Raw genomic sequence first — 21,837 nt, 5'->3', positions numbered from 1 at the left:
ATTTAAACATGATTTGTTCTGTTTGCCTGAATTTGTATCCATTGAAAAGAGGTCTAATGACACTGAATTAATTTCGTTTTCAAGGTGTGGGTGCATATGTGCCAACTTTTTTGAGGGGGGTATTTAAAAGAAATAATAATCCGTTTACTGGCAGTATGCTATGTTGCATGTGTCTCAACACGTTGGCTAAATTTGCATATACATGGCTACTACAAGGGTAAGATTATGTGAGGTCATCTATCACGTTTATTCAGAGAAAATGACTGCCAAACAGTCACGTGTAATAAACGAACAAACACCCTATATTGCTTCGCCACCTGGTGAATCGTGAATGTCTACTAAACTGGGACATTATATTAAAGCAATTAAGACTCGACAGTCATTGATATTGTTAATTGAACATCGCATCTACTGTTTAAAAAAAAAAAAAGCTAATGGACGGACTGCATATTTTCCAATGCAATAATCTTGAATCATTTACAGTTTTGGCAACCTTTCCTGTCAGTACATGTTTACAGTAGAATGTGTACAGTTCTTTTATATTGATAAATTATTCCCTCGTATCAAACACTAATTTCTAGTTGGGATTAATGACTGCGCAGCCGCTAGCGCAGCATCATCCTTGCGAACACAGCCGAAGAGGAGCGGTGCGGCCCTGTAAAAGCGCCGAAGCATTATCCCCGGGTTAGAAGGTTCCTGGGTGTTCTCCTTCGTGATCTACGTTAACGTCTGCCTACATTCTGGGCCATGGACACAACCTTTAGCAGTAATATTCGTTTTTTAATACCTACCTAGTAAAGCCAAGGATCGTTTGGGAAATAAGAAGTGGCTGGATTGGTAAGTATACGTTTCTGAACTCGATTGTGATAGTCGACTCCAGTGACAGGCTTGCTAAGGAACCAGCTAGTTCATAGTTGCCAAGCTGGTATACCCGACAACTGTCACGAGAGAGCTGTCATGTTACAATGTATCCTAGCTGGCAAACGTTGCGGTAATATGCAGTTAGATTGCGGCAATGTAACACTTACGCTATATTAGATATACAATGTAGCTAATCACGACACTGTTGCCAACTTGTACTGTTAGCTAGCTAAACCATATCCAGCTACAGTTCTGACCCCTTGATGAGAACAAAGATAGCTATGTCGTACGTACCGGTCATTCAATTATTTCCCCTATCCTTGGTTTCCTTTCCCAATTCTAGCTACCAACCTATCTGATATTTATAATGGTAGAATATCAGTTCATCTTAACTTCAAAGGTTATGAATGGAAGAGAAAATGTCTGTGACTTAGATTAGTCTATAGTCAATGCAGGCAATGTGTGGATGACAAAAACGAGTTTGTCAGCTATCACTTCCTGCTTTCCAGATGCAGAAGTGATAGTTCTTCATACCTTTTTTGTATGGTGCAGCTTAGGCCTCCTCCCCCCCCAGCCAGCCAGCCAGCCCATATTTCCTCTTGTACACTGGACAAAAATAGAAATGAAACATGTAATGTGTTGGTTTCATGAGCTGAAATAAAAGATGTGAAGTGTTCCATACACACAAAAAGCTTATTTCTCTCAAATTTGGTCTACAAATTTGCTTACATCCTCTGTTTTTAGTGAATATTCCCCTGACAGGTGTGGCATATCAAGAAGCTGATTAAACAGTGTGATCATTACACAGATGGGTCTTGTGCTGGGGACAATAAAAGGCCACTCTAAAATCAGCTGTTTTATAACACAACACAATGCCACAGATGTCTCAAGTTTTGAGGGAGGGTGCAATTGGCATGCTGACTGCAGGAATGTCCACCAGAGCTGTGGCCAGAGAATTTAATGTTAATTTCTCTACCAAAGTTGTTTTAGAGAATTTGGCAGTACGTCCAACCGGCCTCACAACCGCCAACCACATGTATGGCATCGTTTGGGTGAGCGGTTTGCTAATGTCAACATTGGGAACAGAGTGCCCATGGTGGAGGTGGAGTTATGGTATAGGCAGGCATAAGCTACAGACAACAAACACAATTGCATTTTATCGTTGGCAATTTCAATGCACAGAGATACCGTGACGAGATCCTGAGGCCCATTTCTTTTAAAGTATCTGTGACCAACAGATGCATATCTGTATTCCCAGTCATGGGAAATCCATAGATGAGGGCCTAATTAATATTTTTAAATTGACAGATTTTCTCATATAAACTGTAACTCAGTAAAATATTTGAAATTGTTGCTTTTATATTTTTGTTAAGTATAGAGCTATGACCAGTTTGCATCATCACCCTAGTCTCCCAGAGGGCTGTTTTGGAGCTATTGTCATGTTTACACACACATCCACTCCTTCTGGAGCTTCAGTGTGACATTGTAAAGGCCAGGTTGAGGGGTCACGGCCCATAGGTTTGTTTGGACAATGGGCACCGAGCAGGCTATTGGTGATCAGATTCCTTTTAAATCCGATGCTTGAATGTTTTCTTCACATCATCTGAAAGCAAATGAGTTCTCTGAAATTCCATCAACACAAAGAACATCAATGGGGTCCTTAGCAACCGCCTTTACGCCTGCCCACTCCATACAGAGGGCAAACTTTGTTTTTACTATCACTATGTTGGCTAAGGTTTCATGCATTCCTGTAACATCAAACTATACAAGCACTTTGTTTTTACTATCACTATGTTGGCTAAGGTTTCATGCATTCCTGTAACATCAAACTATACAAGCACTTTGTTTTTACTATCACTATGTTGGCTAAGGTTTCATACATTCCTGTAACATCAAAGTATACAAGCAATGGTATATGGACCATTCCTTATGCCTTTGCTATCTTCTATCACACCTTAGATACATTTGAGTCATTTAGCAGACGCTCTTATCCAGAGTGACTAAGGTTAAGTGCCTTGCTCAAAGGTACATCAACAGATTTTTCTCCTAGTTGGCTCAGGGATTCAAACCAGCGAACCTTCGGTTACTGGACCAACACCCTTAACCACTAGGCTACCTGCCGACCTAAATACCAAACCTTTACTGCATGCAGGTTTGAATGAGAGAGATTTTATATGTAGGCGTTTTATTCAATGTCTATAAGATTGATTAACCCTTTTATTTGAATGTTTAACTTTAGATTGCAGACTCTGGTTGAGGTTTGTTGGCCAGTGAATGCATAGAGTGAAGAAGGTCAAACTTGGAGACAAAACAGAAGGTTACTGGAAAAGGTATGGTGTCCATGTGTGTTCAAATGACCTGTGCGTACCTTCTCTGTGGATAAGAGTGCTAGATAACCCATTGTATAGGCCAATACATGTGTCTGTCTATCTGTCTGTGTGCGTTTCCATACTAGATGCAAGTGCCATTGTTCATGAGCATGTAGATGACCAGCGGGTTGTCGCTGTGTTTTGTTTCTGTTCTCCCTCTCAGTTGTTTAGAAGGGAATATGACGGCGGTGGACGGGCTAACAGACAGCACAGAGGTGGTGGAGATGGAGGACGTTCCGTCTCAGTTCTATGTGGAGAAGCACTCGTGGGGCGGCCTGCGTGACATCATCCACAGCAGCAGGAAGTACTCAGGAATGATCGCCAACAAAGCGCCCCATGACTTCCAGTTTGTGCAGAAAAACGATGAGTCAGGCCCCCACTCCCATCGACTGTACTACCTCGGTGAGCCAAGGCCATCTGCCACTGATGATCGTCACACTTTGGCTCACTCAGTGCTTCATTGAGTTACTCACGTTTCTCAAGTTGCAACACTGTTTTGCAAGTTGTACCTTGGCCACTTAACTAATTCTTACTTCCGACCGTCTCTCTTTTTCGATCAGGAATGCCTTACGGAAGTAGAGAGAACTCACTGCTCTACTCGGAAATCCCCAAGAAGATCCGTAAAGAGGCCCTCTTGGTGTTGTCGTGGAAACAGATGCTGGATCACTTCCAGGTGAATACCCCTTGAATCCTCTGTGCGTCACTGAAACCTAATGACATCCAAACCTGGTGCCAAGGAAATCCTAATAAAATATATTATAGTTATTATCCTCATAAGATATAAAGATCTCAAGCTCTCTAAGATTTTTTTTTTACCGTGGTTTGTCAAAAAAATGCATTTGCTAATTCACTGGAAACGTTCATAACCTGAAGCCAGGAGATGCGTAATAGGAAAGTGGAACCATAATTTCTCACATATTCACAGACATTCATTCAGAGATACCCACAAAGTCTCCAGACAGCGACAATTAAATAACAGTTGAATAATCATTAAAGGTAGACTCAGCGAAAAGACGCTGCCGCGATCATCACCGCAGATATTGCGATGAGGTAGATGCAAGACTTCGCTCGCACACAGTCACACACAGTATCTTTGCATGGGTTTGCTTCACGCTCTCAGATAACAGGCACACACATGCATACTGACGCCACACATTTTAAATAATTTATTTGAATCCACCAATGAAATGTACAAAAAAATGATCCTAACATTTCAAAGGGCTTTTTGCATGGCCCTCAAGGGTACAGAAAGCACCTCCTTCTCCAAACAGAGCAGTATGTAGTCAATTGCTTCGCCCTAGTTTTTGTCAGGCCCGCAATCTGGAGGCCACGCACTGCAAGTCTGTGTATGGAGCCGTGACTGCCAAATATCAGCGCTACCAGCTTGCACCTCCACCCAAGGCTGTCCCAGCATGCCACAAGGGGCTGGTATTTAAAACGCTTCTCAGCAAAGGTTTGCTCCATGTAGCCGTCCACTGAGCAGCCTACTTCCAAAATGAGAGCCTCCCCCACAACAACAATATCTGGTGTATTTGGCCCACAGGAAATCACATCATCATCAACATCAAACCAGCTTCCTGTTACACAACAATGTTTGTGCATGTGTGCTGTTGGTGAGACCACTTGTCTCACCTCTCTGGCTATCAGATCAACAAGGCAGTCATGACTAGCAATGTACAAATCCTTGTATGAACAGCACCCATTCACAACGTGGGCAATGGACTCCATTACATTTCACTCATGTAGAATACAAAATGGGTCATGGTTTGTTGGGTACTCGAGTGCTATATTATATTTTGTTGGTACAACTTGCAGCCCCGCCTTAACAGTAAAGGTGGGAATGTCCTCGCCAATGGCAGCATGGAATGGGAGACAGAGTGGTCAGCACAGTCCAGAGCAGCGAGTTTCTCCTGCAGCCTCAGGCCAGTGCAGCGTTGCAATAGCTACATCCGTCTGATACCAAGGAGTGTCGTCATGGATGTAGGATGAGATGTTTCATCATGGGTGACAAAAGCCTCCACAACAACACTGCGATCTGCCACAACTGCATCAGAGGCAGTCACTGGCTCAGTTTGCATATTAGTCCCTGTCCACCTGAGCTCCAGTCTGGTTGCTCAGGTCGTTGAGGTCCGGCCAGTCTTACCAGTCTCCAAAGCCTGCAGCACGAGTGTCCAATTTTCCATAGGCCTTCCTCCTGAAGCCCAAGAAGTTGTCCTCGGTGTCCCTGGCCAGTGGAACCTTCCTCCTCCATAGGTCCAGAAGGCTGGAGGCTCTAGCTAACTGCCTAACTGTCACATCGTCACTGTTGAACATGTTCAACAGGTGAGTCAGTCTGGTAGCAATGTAAATGGACCAGTAAGTAAGCGTTTCACTGTTGGTCTACACCTGTTGTCTACGAAGCATGTGACAAATACAATTTCATTTGATTTCAGGTACGGGACCAAAACAGCTGTGAAGTTTAGCCTCGCGCTTCAACGTTCTTAGTTGTTGCTGAAATTGACCCACTATGCTGTTTACTTTGTGCACCTACGTCATATCGCTGAGTCTACCTTTAAATAATTATGATGACAGCAAAATGACTTCCCCCTCACTACCAGGCCACGCCGCACCAAGGGGCCTATTCCCGGGAAGAGGAGCTCCTTAGGGAGCGGAAGCGCCTGGGAGCGTTTGGGATCACTTCCTATGACTACCACGCCCAGACCGGCCTGTTCCTCTTCCAGGCCAGCAACAGCCTCTTCTATTGCCAGGACGGGGGCAACAATGGCTTCATCGTGAGTCTTACCCCCCTTTATTCATTAAATGATCTTAGAAAGCCTTTCCTACATCTGCAATTGCCACTAAGTGATTTACAGTAACTTTGATTAGTAGCTGTGTCATTGAATGTCATTTTAACATCCTGTAGTTGATATGAGCATTGGCGCATGAACTGCACAGCACCCCAACGCCACAGCAATGAATGGCTGTTGCTGTGTGTATGGTTGTGTCTTCAGGGTTGTATTCATTAAGGCACACTGGCAAAAAACCCTTTTTCAATGGAAAACAAAAACAAGCCGTTTTATTGGACAAGTTGAGTTCGTCCCTGTTTCAGTCTGTTTTGTTCAGTTTGGTGCCTAATGAATACGACCCTGTACACTAAGAGTGTGTTTCCTGGTTTAAAAGCAGTCTGCGCCCAATTAAGCCGGTGGAGATTAAGACGCAGTGCTCAGGGACCCGCATGGACCCTAAGATCTCCCCAGGACAGCCCAACTTCATTGCTTTCATCAACAACAACGACCTGTGGCTGGCTAACCTCAAGTCTGGGGAGGAGAGGAGACTCACCTTCTGTCACAAAGGTCAGAAGGGTCAGGGACTTTTGGAAGTTTGTGTACTGTAGTTGTATGGAATTGTTTACACTCTCTATGGCCTGTTGCTGACACCACATGGATTTAATGAATGAATGAATCCCCTCTCCCTGGGTCAGGTCTGGATAATGTGAAGGAGGACCCCAAGTCTGCGGGCGTGGCCACGTTTGTGATCCAGGAGGAGTTTGACCGCTTCACTGGCTACTGGTGGAGTCCCTCTGCCGTAGAGGGTGAGTAGGCACCTTCTGTCACTCCTTCCTTATGACTAGAGAAGGAACCATTTTCATGTAATTGGGCTCTTCCTTAATCAAACAGTCAGTCAGTCATGCTTTGATGAACGTCGTACAGGCTTTAACTTGCCCCAGACACTGTCATCATGAAGCTGTGTCTGTCATGAATGCTAGCTGTTTCTGTATGCATTTTCAAGAGCATGTTATCAGTTCCGTCTGTCTAACCTGCTCTTCTCCTCTGTTAGACTCAGATGGGGGCAAAACTCTGTACCTGCTGTATGAAGAGGTGGATGAGACAGAGGTAGAGATCATTCATGTTCCCTCTCCAGCCCTGGAGGAGCGGAAGGCCGACGCCTACAGATACCCCCGCACAGGTGAGCCCCCCTGACCAATCAGAACGTCAGGAATGTGTTTGCGTTCTAGAAATCGTTGGGGAGGTACTCAGATCCAGACTCATTGTGGAGAAGAAACTAACATCCGTGGTGGTGGCGTAGCGTTTGGCCGTAGCAAAGAGTCTGGGTAGCCTGGCAAACATACAGTATTAGCAGTGACCTAATAAATTCATTTCAGGAGTAGACCACTAGAATTAACAAAAATAATTATGTTTTTGTAGGCAGTAAAAATCCTCAAACCACCCTGAAACTGGCTCAGATAAAGACTGACAAACAAGGAAAAGTAAGTGGCAGCTGCTTTTGACTGGTCTTAATTTATTCCCTTATTTTGCTCTCGCTGCTCACTGTAGTGTTTACAAGGAGACTAATGTGTGTGTGTCTCCAGATCGTGAGCGTACAAGACAAGGAGCTAGTTCTCCCCTTCACCTCCCTGTTCCCTGGGACGGAGTACATCTCCCGCGCAGGATGGACGACTGATGGCAAATAGTGAGTGTTACGACATAATGTTTCCCCAGGAAGCACTGCTTTTGACCTCTCTCTGATGCTATTTGGCTTACATTGGTGATGGTTAGGGCTGGGGGACGGGAAAAGTCATCCTACAATTCCGCAGAAATCTTGGTTTATTAGTAGTTAGTTGATTAATTGATCAGTTGTGCCAGTGTTGAGCTCCAACACAGGCCTGCATACTCTGTAGCGCTCCAGGGTTGGTGTCCTCTGAGCTTGTGGAAAGGACAAGGCATTAGTGATGTTGAACCAGTCATTATTGTACTGTACGTATGATCCAGTCAGTGAGGGAATGTGTGTTTCTGTCTCCCCCAAGTGGTTGGGCAGTGCTGCTGGACCGCAGTCAGAGGAGGCTCCAGCTGGTGCTGCTGCCCCCAGCCCTCTTCATCCCCGTCACAGGCGACCCGGCCCAGAGGCAGAAGAACCTGGAGGCCGTGCCCCATGACGTCCAGCCCTACATCTTCTACGAGGAGACCACCGACATCTGGATCAATGTGAGATGGGGGGGGCAGGGTGGGGATAATATGGAAAATGACTAGGGCTTAGGGAAAGGAGGGGCACTGACTTGTCATTCCTCATTTGAAGCTCTGAAACCTCGGTCTTTCATCCATCTGTACTATATGAGAGAATTGTAGTTACCAGATATGTGCTTAGTATTATGTAGAATGAATCATCAGACTGTAGATTTGGCTATCAGTGCCCTCTCAAAAATAGAAGATTTAATGCTTCTTGGGAATTACTCTTGGAATATTTAACTGCATGTACAGTTTGGTTGTTGAATTCACACTCATCTGACAGTCACTGTAGTGTAATAGTGACTTGAAGGGCTATATGTGTGAGGATGTATGTATGTTGACATATGTATTTGCATGGAAGAATCAGGCCACAACAAACTAACAACCACCATGTTTTTCTGTTGTCCACAGGTTCATGATATTTTCTATCCTTTCGTTCAAACGTCAGAGGATGAGTTCTCTTTCATATGGGTGAATGAATCCAAAACGGGCTTCAGCCATCTGTACAAAATCACGTCAACATTGCAACCAGGCTGCTACCAGTGGTCAGGAAGCTACGAATACACAGAGGGTAATTCCGTTGCTGTCATTAACCAGGTTGTGCATAATAAAACCCACGTCATGCCTGATGGAAAAAGCAAGTTTGCTAAATCTTGGTCCCTCAAATAATACGCTTCACAAGGCGGGATAAGTTTATTGGTTAAATAGATTGTGACAATTGCGGTTGAGACACAGTTATGAGCAACTTTTGATCTAATAACCAGTAAGAGTCACGTGATGATATGCCTACTACCACCACCATAGACACATGAAAGCAGTTATGATGAACTTTATGCAAATGTACAATAAATATAGAGCAGAGGTACAAAAGAAAAATGCATGAAATGAAATGTATGCATTCACTACTGTAAGTCGCTCTGGATAAGAGCGTCTGCTAAATGACTAAAATGTAAATGTAACTCTTAACCTATGAGGTCCGGAGCCTGATGGTTTTCTGTTCTACCTGATAATTCATTGCACATATCTGGTGTCCCAGGTCTAAATCAGTCCCTGATTAGAGGGGAACAATGAAACACAGCAGTGGATCTGGCTTCCAGGTCCAGAGTTGCGTTTGAGGGATATAGAGGGTATTATTTGAATTCTGGTGACATGCCATTATCAAATAAAAATGATCTTGCTGTTGTCTATAATCTCATATAACCTACCCTGTCCACTGCATCAGTGAACTGTTGTCTGGAGCACGTGCGCCAAAACCAGATGGAGAAAGTTTGCTATTTATCGCAACAGTTTTAGTGAAAAAAACATCGTTAGACTTGAAAATGCGATGGAAACCCATTGAACTTTATTTATGCTTTTTTGTGTGTAATTTCTACCCCCTTTTCTCCCCAATTTCTTGACTACGATCTTGTCTCATCGCTGCAACTCCCGTACGGACTCGGGAAAGGCAAAGGTCGAGAGCTGCGCGTCCTCCGAAACACGACCCAGCCAAGTCGCACTGATTCTTGACACAATGCCAACTCAACCCAGAAGCCAGCCGCACCAATGTGTAGGAGAAAACACCATACACCTGGTGACCGTGTCAGTGTGCACTGCACTCGACCCACCACAGGAGTCGCTAGTGCACGATGGGACAAGGACATCCCTGCCGGCCAAACCCTCCCCTAACCCGGATGACGCTGGGCCAATTGTGCACCGCCCCATGGGTCTCCCGTTCGCGTCCGGCTGCGACAGAGCCTGGACTCGAACCTAGAATCTCGAGTGACATAGCTAGCACTGCGATGCAATGCCTTAGACCACTGCGCCACCCGGGAGGCCCAAGCCGCGCTTCTTAACACTCTCTCGATTAACCCGGAAGCCAGCTGCACCAATGTGTCGGAGGAAACACCGTTCAACTGACGACCGAAGTCAGCCTTCAGGCGCCCGGCCCGTCGAAAGGAGTCGCCCTATGGGACTCCTGGTCACGAACGGTTATGGGGATCTTTAGAATATTCACATGAAATTCTGTCGCAAATTGGATGGAAACCTGGCTATCGTCATGTTTTGTGTGACGGCACAAACAGATCTGGGACTCAGGCTTTGTCCTTCCTTCCTTGAGCTAATCACTGATCTGTATGTGTCGTGAGATATTGATTGCATTATTGATTTAACTTTGAACAATCTGTGGTCGCCATCCGGGCGTCACATTACTGCACTGTAAGTCTGGCCAATGTAATAAAAGTTGTCAAAATATCATCTCTAATCTCTATGGTGTTTTCCTCTGCAGGAGACTTTAAATGTGCAGTCAAGGAGGAGGTGACTCTGACCAGTGGGGAGTGGGAGGTTTTGGCCAGGCATGGCTCCAAGGTAAGGACCTTCAGTCAGTCAGATTAAAACCCTTATTGTCACAGTGCATTATAAAATATCTTTATAATACACTTTTGTGTGTGTGCCCACGCTATTGTACGTTTATAAAGTACGTTCTGCCATCAATATAAATATCATCTGTGATTCTCTCTGTAGATCTGGGTGAATGAGGCCTCTAAGCTGGTGTACTTCCAGGGCACGAGAGACACTCCCCTGGAGCACCACCTCTATGTGGTCAGCTATCAGTCCCCAGGAGAAGTGGTCAGACTCAGCAAGCCTGGCTTCTCCCACAGCTGCTCTGTAAGCAAGGTATGGACTCACTCAACCAATAGGATTGAACTAACCTTAAACAGGGTAGGAAGTATATTGACTCTTTGGGATGTCCTAACAGTAGTTGGCTAGATCAGCATTTTGATTTTGTAACACTTATGGGGGGGTGCCTGGCTGCCAAGCCCCCCCTCTGGCACCCCTGTAATACCAACTCTTACCCCAAAAATGTATTCTTGTAATCGGGCTACAGGGATTGATTGAATATAGCCCTCTGTCACCTGTCATTGCATTCACAAGCTCTTCTGTGGCCATCTTGCCAAACAACATGACTGCAGTAGGTAGTACCAACGAACACTGTAACATCCTGGCACTCTGATCTCAGTTAGACACACCGCCCTCAATCATCCTCTCCCCATGAGACCACACCACATAAGTACCTTAGTACAGCTGATCTCTTCCCTATGAGAAGCCTGGTTACATCAGGCAGCGTTGTGGAACTCTGCCCATGTCATGCTGTGTAACCATCTGGTCATTCAGCGTCACTGTGTGCCTGTGTGAGAGGATATTGATGGATGTTACTACAATGTTACAGGGATTTGCCTTAGCTGTTAACAGATTGGGCAGCGTAGACATGGCCTGTTGTGTGGGCATCTGGGCCCTCTGTGATGTGGAGTTATCCAGGGAGGTGGTTCTAAACCTGATGGTCTCAGATCTGTTGTGATCTTTCAGGTATACCTCTAACATTGTAAGGTGAGACAAAGCTGGCTTGAAATCAGGGCCCAGTGACATTCTGTCTCCCATGTGAAGATTAATTAACAGCTGTTCATCTCTCTTTGTCTTCTTCTCTCACTCCTTATCATTGTATCTCCCCTTTCTATCCCTCTTTCTCTCTCTCTATTCTTTACTCTCCCTCTTTTTCTCTCTCCACAGAACTTTGATATGTTTGTCAGCCACTACAGTAATGTGAGCACTCCCCCCTGTCTCCACATCTACAAGCTGACTGGCCCAGAGGGAGACCCTCTCCACATGGTGCCTGAGTTCTGGGCCAGCATGATGGAAGCCCCAGGTAAGGAAGAGAGGAGGCTTTATATATTACTTTAAATGTCCCAAAAATGTATGTGGCAATCACAGATTACCCTTTTAAAGACGTATCCTTTCTTCCTTGAGGCAATCGCTGTATAGGTGTAAACTGTACCATGGGACTCTCAATTACTCATTCCAGGGCCGGGTTTCCTGATGGCAATGGGATTTAGGCTTCCGAGTGTTTTAACCGTGCGTCTTTCCTACAACGGCTGAAGATGTAACATGTTTTTCCAGTGGTGTAAAGTACTTAAGTAAAATACTTTAAAGTACTACTAAAGTAGTTTTGTTTATTAATTATTTAACCTTTATTTAACTAGGCAAGTCAGTTAAGAACAAATTCTTATTTGCAATGACAGCCTACCAAAAGGCAAAAGGTATCCTGCGGGGACTGGGGCTGGGATTACAAATAAGGACAAAACACACATCACGACAAGAGAGACACTACATGAAGAGAGACATAAGACAACAACATAGCATGACAGCAACACATGAAAACACAGCATGATGGCAACACAAGATGGCAGCAGCACAACATGGTAGAAGCACAAAACATGGTACAAACATTATTGGGCACAGACCAGTGTCTTTAACAGAATGTGACTGGCAGAACGGGTGTTGTACTGTATGTGGAGGATGAGGGCTGCAGTAGATATCTCAGATGGGGGGGAGTGAGGCCTAAGAGGGTTTTCTAAATAAGCATCAACCGGTGGGACTTGCGATGGGTATACAGAGATGACCAGTTTACAGGAGTATAGAGTGCAGTGATGTGTCCTATAAGGAGCATTGGTGGAAAATCTGATGTCTGAATGGTAAAGAACATCTAGCCGCTCTAGAGTACCCTTACCTGCCGATCTATAAATGACGTCTCCGTAGTCTAGCATGGGTAGGATGGTCATCTGAATCAGGATTAGTTTGGCAGCTGGGTATCTGTACTGGGTTTCCACTTTACTATTTATATTTTTGACATCTTTTACTTCACTACGTTCCTAAAAGAAATAATGTACTTTTGACTCCATACTTTTTCCATGACACCCAAAAGTACTTGTAACATTTTGAATGCTTAGCAGGACAAGGAAATTGTCCAATTCACACACTTATCAAGAGAACAACCCTGGTCATTCCTACTGGCTCAGGCAGACTCACTAAACACAAATGCTTCGTTTGTAAATTATGTCTGAGTGTTGGAGGGGCACAACTTTCACTGGGGATGGGGGACTTGCAACATTTTGAAATTGCATTTTTGCACTACAGACCCTGGTTCGATTTCAGGCTGTATCTCAACCGGCCGTGGGAGTCCCATAGGGCGGCGCACCATTGGCCCAGCGTCGTTAGGGTTTGGCCGGGGTATAAGAATTTCTTCTTAACTGACTTGCCTGGTTAAATAAAATGTCAAAGCAGACGTTACACATCAGGAAATATATTGAGGCAAAAATGACAGACAGTAGCGTACAAATAGCTAATTAAAACCCACTTGAATTAAGTAACGTGAAATGTATTTCAATATCATTCAGATATATAGGTCTATGTAGCCTATACTGTATTGTATCTTTTTAATACATTTTTCATTGGAAGCGTCTTTATATCCTTCGCTTGTTATGCAAAGAAAAGAGCAAGTTTGTAGTCACTGTTAATATCGACGCCACAGAAAAGACAGATAATTCATCTTGATTTTGTGTTTAGCAGAGATCTTCTGTGTATAAATTGATGCTGGAGGGCAAAAAAGCAGCTAACGACGTACTTAGCTGTTCTGCGAGTGGTCTGAGACAGTCGTTAGATAACAAACTACGCTCTTATGAAGATTCTAATGATGAACGTAGCTTTTGAGATGCTTTTGAGAATCGGGTCCCTGTTGTGTAAGATCCGGGATTACTTCCGAGGAGGAATGGAGTGAATCAATGCTGCCGTAAAAACACACAGTAGGACAATATAACGCTTTGATTTTAGACTGCCCTTTACTTAGTCACTTCTCTGAGTTACCCATCCCAAATGACTCTATTGAATTGCTTTATAAGCCAGATATCTAACAACATCAGGTCATTGGCCAGTGTGTTTCATAGTGATTGTTGCACCATAGGTAAACCAAGCTAAATCCAGAACTTATTAAATAATCACATTGATCTCTTTTGGAGTACGAGTTTGTACATGTTGCATAGTTAATTAAGAGATTTGTATTGGCTAAGTGAAAAGTCACGGCAAATGTGAAGGCCGGCTATCTTTAGTATTTTATGAACAAAACGATCAATCTAGAGAGCTACCCTCCTGTAGGTTTTCACTCCAACCCTGTTCCTGGAGAGCTTCCCTCCTGTAGGTTTTCACTCCAACCCTGTTCCTGGAGAGCTACCCTCCTGTAGGTTTTCACTCCAACCCTGTTCCTGGAGAGCTACCCTCCTGTAGGTTTTCACTCCAACCCTGTTCCTGGAGAGCTACCACCCTGTAGGTTTTCACTCCAACCCTGTTCCTGGAGAGCTACCCTCCTGTAGGTTTTCACTCCAACCCTGTTCCTGGAGAGCTACCCTCCTGTAGGTTTTCACTCCAACCCTGTTCCTGGAGAGCTACCCTCCTGTAGGTTTTCACTCCAACCCTGTTCCTGGAGAGCTACCCTCCTGTAGGTTTTCACTCCAACCCTGTTCCTGGAGAGCTACCCTCCTGTAGGTTTTCACTCCAACCCTGTTCCTGGAGCGCTACCCTCCTGTAGGTTTTCACTCCAACCCTGTTCCTGGAGAGCTACCCTCCTGTAGGTTTTCACTCCAACCCTGTTCCTGGAGAGCTACCCTCCTGTAGGTTTTCACTCCAACCCTGTTCCTGGAGAGCTACCCTCCTGTAGGTTTTCACTCCAACCCTGTTCCTGGAGAGCTACCCTCCTGTAGGTTTTCACTCCAACCCTGTTCCTGGAGAGCTACCCTCCTGTAGGTTTTCACTCCAACCCTGTTCCTGGAGCGCTACCCTCCTGTAGGTTTTCACTCCAACCCTGTTCCTGGAGAGCTACCCTCCTGTAGGTTTTCACTCCAACCCTGTTCCTGGAGAGCTACCCTCCTGTAGGTTTTCACTCCAACCCTGTTCCTGGAGAGCTACCCTCCTGTAGGTTTTCACTCCAACCCTGTTCCTGGAGAGCTACCCTCCTGTAGGTTTTCACTCCAACCCTGTTCCTGGAGAGCTACCCTCCTGTAGGTTTTCACTCCAACCCTGTTCCTGGAGAGCTACCCTCCTGTAGGTTTTCACTCCAACCCTGTTCCTGGAGAGCTACCCTCCTGTAGGTTTTCACTCCAACCCTGTTCCTGGAGCGCTACCCTCCTGTAGGTTTTCACTCCAACCCTGTTCCTGGAGAGCTACCCTCCTGTAGGTTTTCACTCCAACCCTGTTCCTGGAGAGCTACGCTCCTGTAGGTTTTCACTCCAACCCTGTTCCTGGAGAGCTACCCTCCTGTAGGTTTTCACTCCAACCCTGTTCCTGGAGAGCTACCCTCCTGTAGGTTTTCACTCCAACCCTGTTCCTGGAGAGCTACCCTCCTGTAGGTTTTCACTCCAACCCTCATGTAGTGCACTGGACTGTAATAATTAGCTGGTTGTTAAGCTGAATAAGGTCAGTTACATCTGGGGTTAGAGGGAAAAGATACAGGGCGATAGCTCAACAGGAACACGGTTGGAGAGCCCTGATCTTGTTTTTCTGTGTGTATCTTTGTGTGTACTCCAGGTTGCCCAGGAGACTACAAATCTCCGGAGATCTTTGACTTCCCGGGAAAGTCAGGCTTCCAGCTCTATGGAATGGTGTACAAGCCTCACAACCTCCAGCCTGGCAGGAAGCATCCCACAGTCCTCTTTGTCTACGGTGGCCCGCAGGTTTGTGGCTTCTCTCAGACATTACAATTTTGTTATTCGATCGGGAATTCTTTATAGAAATCAGATCTGTGAGCACCAAAGGGGTAGGAACTAAGGGGAAGGAGTCTGGGTTTTGTCTTGAAGGGATACAGCATTTGTCAAAATTGACTTTTCATAGCAGGTTAGGAGAACTTATGCTGCAGGTTATGATAACCTAATGCTCTTAACTTGCTACTTTAATTAAGGTAGGAAAAGGGTTAGGGTTAGCTAAAATGTAGACGGGGCTGAAATGGAATTGGTCCTGTATGACCTGTTTGTAACTAGCAATCATAGCCAATACTTTCCCTAGAAATAGCCATACCAAGTTCTGTCACCTTGTTGTTTTTCACGTACAGTAGCAAGATGTGTACAATGCTGAAGTCCTGTAGTCTCTATAGGGCTGACCCAAACCGTACTGTGATATCTAAAATGTATATATAGTTTTTTTTAAATGATCCTTTCCAGGATTGTTCCAACAACTGTGGTGTATGCGTAATCAGGCTAGCCCAGTACGGCTCGGCTCGGCCCTGCCCTGCTCGGCCCTGCCCTGCCCTGCTCGGCTCGGCCCTGCCCGGCTCGGCCCTGCCCGGCTCGGCCCTGCCCTGCCCTGCCCGGCTCGGCCCTGCCCTGCCCGGCTCGGCCCTGCCCTGCCCTGCCCGGCTCGGCTCGGCCCTGCCCTGCCCGGCTCGGCCCTGCCCTGCCCTGCCCTGCTCGGCCCTGCTCGGCTCGGCCCTGCTAGGCTCAGTGGTGTGAAAAGGGTATGTGTCTCCCCACAGGTCCAGTTGGTGAATAACACCTTCAAGGGGATGAAGTACCTGCGTCTCAACACCCTGGCCTCTCTGGGATACGCTGTGGTGGTCATCGACGGGAGGGGCTCCTGTCAGAGGGGCCTGAAGTTTGAAGGGGCTCTAAAAAACAAAATGGTAGGATTGGTCAAAAGCCACTATTTCCCTTCCAACCCATATCTTGCTTTTTTTTAAAGAAATGGTTCCGATATAAATTGTTCCATCTTTTTGTGTATAAGCATTAAAGCTGTAATCGTTAATGGTGAAACTGCAATGTACGTTTATGATATTACAGCAACAAAAAAGTTAGTGTCAACAACCATCGGATGTCATTGCACGCATGATAGAGAGCACAATATGTACTGCCGTTTTTTTTTTACCCTGCTGCACGACGCTCCTCAGCTCGGCAACAAAAACAATAAGGATGGTAGGGTGGCCAGTGGCGCTGTTTCCCCATGCTGCGGATTCAATCTCTAAGGTACCCGTGTTCTACTGTACACACAGCCATGGCAAATTGTACTTTGCAGGTTCATTAAAACACATTGGATCACCATATACCGTGTGCAGGCACCCCTTTACCCGTTAATAATACTTTCTGGTATTTATTCATGGAACAGCACCTGTGTGACTCTCACGCATCTTTCATCTAGACCAGGTGTTCTTGAACTTTTTCAGCTTGAGACCCAAATGAGAAATTGATCGTCCTCCCGTGCCCCAAATTAAGAAGAAAATGTGTGATTAAAGATGTATTCTCATAAAAATGTTGTGAATTTGACCCAACTGGGTGTGTCACTGTGACTAATGTCCTCTCTCTCTCTCTGTGTGTTACCAGGGCCAGGTGGAGACTAATGCCCTCCTCTCTCTCTGTGTGTTACCAGGGCCAGGTGGAGACTAATGCCCTCCTCTCTCTCTCTCTGTGTGTTACCAGGGCCAGGTGGAGACTAATGCCCTCCTCTCTCTCTCTCTGTGTGTTACCAGGGCCAGGTGGAGACTAATGTCCTCTCTCTCTCTGTGTGTTACCAGGGCCAGGTGGAGACTAATGCCCTCCTCTCTCTCTCTCTCTCTCTCTCTCTCTCTCTGTGTTACCAAGGCCAGGTGGAGACTAATGTCCTCCTCTCTCTCTGTGTTACCAGGGCCACGTGGAGACTAATGTCCTCCTCTCTCTCTCTCTGTGTGTGTTACCAGGGCCAGGTGGAGACTAATGTTCTCTCTCTCTCTCTGTGTGTGTTACCAGGGCCACGTGGAGACTAATGCCCTCCTCTCTCTCTGTGTGTTACCAGGGCCACGTGGAGACTAATGCCCTCCTCTCTCTCTCTCGTGTGTGTTACCAGGGCCACGTGGAGACTAATGCCCTCCTCTCTCTCTGTGTGTTACCAGGGCCACGTGGAGACTAATGCCCTCCTCTCTCTCTGTGTGTTACCAGGGCCACGTGGAGACTAATGCCCTCCTCTCTCTCTGTGTGTTACCAGGGCCACGTGGAGACTAATGTCCTCCTCTCTCTCTGTGTGTTACCAGGGCCAGGTGGAGACTAATGCCCTCCTCTCTCTGTGTGTGTTGTGTTACCAGGGCCAGGTGGAGACTAATGCCCTTCTGTCTGTGTGTGTGTGTGTGTTACCAGGGCCAGGTGGAGACTAATGCCCTTCTGTCTGTGTGTGTGTGTTACCAGGGCCAGGTGGAGACTAATGCCCTCCTCTCTCTCTCTGTGTGTGTGTGTGTGTGTTACCAGGGCCAGGTGGAGATCGAGGACCAGGTGGAGGGGCTTCAGTACGTGTCAGAGAGGTTCAACTTTGTGGACCTGAGTCGCGTGGCCATCCACGGCTGGTCCTACGGAGGCTTCCTCTCCCTCATGGGCATCATCCAGAGACCCAACGTCTTCAAGGTGAGAGGCACTACACTAAAATACACAATTCCAATCCCAAATCACTTGATGATCTGGGTAGATTAGATACCACATTGCCCTCTGATTGGCTAGGGGAGATTTTCCCATATTGCTTAGACCTATTTAAACACTTTAGATCTCCAGGAGTGGGTAGGGATCTGAAGAGACTTCATTGGACTAGAACTATCTTGGATTGTGTTTTATTCTAGAAACTTGTAATCACATCTCATTTACAATGCAGATTAGACTGCATTTAGTTGATTCTAGGTTGGCCTATTGGTGAGGATAGGTTTTATGACATTCTGTATGGATGTAGTTTTCCCATTAGGCCTCATGGTGTTGATGTTGGGTCACACGTCATTCCACACTGCAGTTCTCAAAGTGCCTGTCCTTAGTTGTATCTCTCACCATCATATATACCGTCGTATCTCTCACCATCATATATACCGTCGTATCTCTCACCATCATATATACCATCGTATCTCTCACCATCATATATACCATCGTATCTCTCACCATCATATATACCGTCGTATCTCTCACCATCATATATACCGTCGTATCTCTCACCATCATATATACCGTCGTATCTCTCACCATCATATATACCGTCGTATCTCTCACCATCATATATACCGTCGTATCTCTCACCATCATATATACCGTCGTATCTCTCACCATCATATATACCGTCGTATCTCTCACCATCATATATACCGTCGTATCTCTCACCATCATATATACCGTCGTATCTCTCACCATCATATATACCGTCGTATCTCTCACCATCATATATACCGTCGTATCTCTCACCATCATATATACCGTCGTATCTCTCACCATCATATATACCGTCGTATCTCTCACCATCATATATACCGTCGTATCTCTCACCATCATATATACCGTCGTATCTCTCACCATCATATATACCGTCGTATCTCTCACCATCATATATACCGTCGTATCTCTCACCATCATATCTCTCACCATCGTATCTCTCACCATCGTATCTCTCACCATCATATATACCAGTATATATACCAGTGTATCTCTCACCATCATATATACCAGTGTGTCTCTCACCATCATATATACCAGTGTATCTCTCACCAGCAGCAGAGGTACCGGGGGCGTATTCAGACTCTTGTCAATATGTACAGTACTGCTCGACAGATAGGGCTTCATTGAACCATTAAATAGCAGAAGTTTAGACATGTCACACAATCACTGTGTGCCACCACCCTGCTATACTGAACTAATTCCCACAGGCATCCATCTTCTGAAAAGCAGTTTGACCTGTCATGTTGAGCTAAAATGTAGAAAATGAACCCCAGCTGAAGTGTGATGGTACAATGCATCTGAAATGTCTTAGTTGTCCGTCCCAGTGGAGGCTGGTGGAGGGACAAATGGCAGGACAGGCTGATTTTAATGCTATCCTTACTGAAAATGTTGTTCCTTTTCAGGTGGCCATAGCAGGCGCTCCCGTGACGGTGTGGATGGCGTACGACACGGGTTACACAGAGCGCTACATGGATACGCCTGATAACAACCAACAGGGCTACGAGGAGGGCTCCGTAGCACTGCATGTGGACAAGCTGCCCAGCGAGTCAGTCCCATACTGTTTACTGTACTCTATACACTTGAACCAATCTAACAAATAAGAATGGCCAACTTCTATATTTCTATATTGTACTGTAGATGAAGGTAACAATGTTGTGGTCAGTTCTATTCCATTTTATTGATCATTGTTGAATAAAAACAGGCATTGGTTTTGAGCAACAAAAATACTACTTATTTGTATTTTGGATGTTTCTCAGCTCAAATTTCAAGGACAGATGGAATGTTATTGAGTTTCACCATAAACATTTCTGTGTATAATAAATAAACAGGATATACTTACTGTAGTGTAGTATAATAAAAAAAGGAAGAACATGAAAATTGAACCTGTTTTATTTTCATGTGGTTTCTATGTCTGTTTCCATCCCTTTGAAACCCTCTCCTCCCAGGCCAAACCGTTTGCTGATTTTACATGGATTCCTTGATGAGAATGTTCACTTTTTCCACACCAACTTCCTGGTGTCACAAATAATCCGCGCTGGGAAGCCATATCAGCTACAGGCTAGTATTATTAATGTGTTGTTGACATTTCTAAATCTGTGTTAAAGGCATGTTATGGGTAACATCCCACCTATTGATATACGTTTCCCCAACATGGACATTGTTGCACAGAGAGAAGTACTGCTACAGTCTGTCCCATGTGCTGTCTGTGGGACCCAGAAGGGGGCTGCTATCTTAGCCAAGACTTTAATAGACAACTCTTTCATTTCAATGGGTTTCAGGGAATATTGCGTTTACAGAAAATTGCAAATTGTAGTCACATGTACCATATAGTGTATACTGAAGCAGGAATTAGTGTTTGATTTTCCTCTGTTGTTTTGCAGGTCTACCCCAACGAGCGACACAGTATTCGCTGCCCAGAGTCAGGAGAACACTATGAGATCATGCTGCTGCACTTTCTACAACAATACCTCTGAAAGTCTCCCCCTTCCCCCTCTACCCCATACTGAAACCAACTGCACACCTCCCCCGAAACCTCCTCAACCCAGGCTTAAAGACCTCTCTGCAGCCACACCCAACTACTCCACATTTTACCATCAACTGGTGATCTCACTCAATTATACCTCCACCTGTCTCGGTCGCTTGCTATCTCTCTCTCTCTCTGTGTTCTATTCTTCCGTTCTCTCGTCCCTGCACCTAAGGAGATCCCAGGCAGGGTTGTCAAGTTTCACCTCGGACTGTGGAATGAAAGGGGGATATACATTATCTGGAGGCTGTCACAATCCCTCTTTGTCTTCCCTTTCTCTGGATTGTTTTGCCAAATGGTTTTCTTTTTCCTCCATTTTATTCACTCAAGTCAGTGGTAGGATTGGGGTTCCTCGAATACGAAATGGAAGCTATACACACACACACACACACACACACACACACACACACACGGAGCATATTGGAATTGGTGTAATGGCTAGAGGAAGAAACCCTGCCTTTACTTGCATTCATTAACTATTTTAAGTGTGTATTGTTAAAAAAAAAAGAAAATATTTTTATGGATTCTTATTCTTTTATAATGAGTGTCAAATGAAGTCGCTCATTGACATAATACAGTCACTTTCTCTCCTCACATTGCAGTGCTCAAGGTGTCGGCTTGCCTTCTGAAGACATACCATGTATGCCAAAGTACTTCTTGACTTGATCGTGCTGGTATTTCCTTTTTTACGGCAATTACGATACGAGTATGAGCAGCCAAGTCTTAAACAGCTTTGTACCACCTGAATAAAATGTATACATGATGATGAAGAATAAATACATGTATGATAATCTCTTTAATTTTATAATTTATCACAGAATACC

At 45.3% G+C, this 21,837-nt stretch overlaps 1 protein-coding gene across 3 annotated transcripts; it reads left to right on the top strand.

Annotated features, from left to right (window-relative positions):
- Position 1: 1 nt before the first annotated feature.
- Positions 2 to 21,804, top strand: LOC106598984 (dipeptidyl peptidase 9). Of its 3 annotated transcripts, XM_045714536.1 has the most exons (21): positions 2 to 837; positions 3,101 to 3,191; positions 3,394 to 3,632; positions 3,791 to 3,903; positions 5,828 to 6,001; positions 6,370 to 6,562; positions 6,691 to 6,801; positions 7,047 to 7,175; positions 7,415 to 7,476; positions 7,579 to 7,679; positions 8,014 to 8,191; positions 8,624 to 8,783; positions 10,476 to 10,555; positions 10,712 to 10,864; positions 11,756 to 11,891; positions 15,599 to 15,744; positions 16,539 to 16,685; positions 18,274 to 18,426; positions 19,893 to 20,035; positions 20,436 to 20,547; positions 20,871 to 21,804. In XM_045714536.1, the coding sequence occupies exons 2-21, from the start codon at positions 3,136 to 3,138 to the stop codon at positions 20,961 to 20,963; spliced, it is 2,679 nt and encodes an 892-aa protein (XP_045570492.1). In that variant the 5' UTR covers positions 2 to 837; positions 3,101 to 3,135; the 3' UTR covers positions 20,964 to 21,804. The 3 variants fall into 3 exon arrangements, with proteins under 3 accessions (XP_045570492.1, XP_014045494.2, XP_014045492.2); XM_014190019.2 differs by lacking the exons at positions 2 to 837; positions 3,101 to 3,191; positions 3,394 to 3,632 and having other exon boundaries at positions 3,796 to 3,903; positions 6,393 to 6,562; XM_014190017.2 differs by lacking the exons at positions 2 to 837; positions 3,101 to 3,191; positions 3,394 to 3,632 and having other exon boundaries at positions 3,796 to 3,903; positions 6,390 to 6,562.
- The last annotated feature ends 33 nt before the right edge of the window (positions 21,805 to 21,837 follow it).

Source organism: Salmo salar, chromosome ssa03, assembly GCF_905237065.1.
Source record: "Salmo salar chromosome ssa03, Ssal_v3.1, whole genome shotgun sequence".
Lineage (NCBI taxonomy): Eukaryota > Metazoa > Chordata > Actinopteri > Salmoniformes > Salmonidae > Salmo > Salmo salar.
Note: the sequence above shows the minus strand (reverse complement) of the source record. Positions and strands in the feature narration are given on the sequence as shown.

Coding starts and splice junctions, on each gene's coding strand:
- LOC106598984 (XM_045714536.1), top strand. CDS start 3,136: ATGCATAGAGTGAAGAAGGTCAAACTTGGAGACAAAACAGAAGGTTAC. Junction 6,563..6,690: donor ACTCACCTTCTGTCACAAAG/GTCAGAAGGGTC, acceptor TCCCTGGGTCAG/GTCTGGATAATGTGAAGGAG. Junction 20,548..20,870: donor GGAAGCCATATCAGCTACAG/GCTAGTATTATT, acceptor GTTGTTTTGCAG/GTCTACCCCAACGAGCGACA.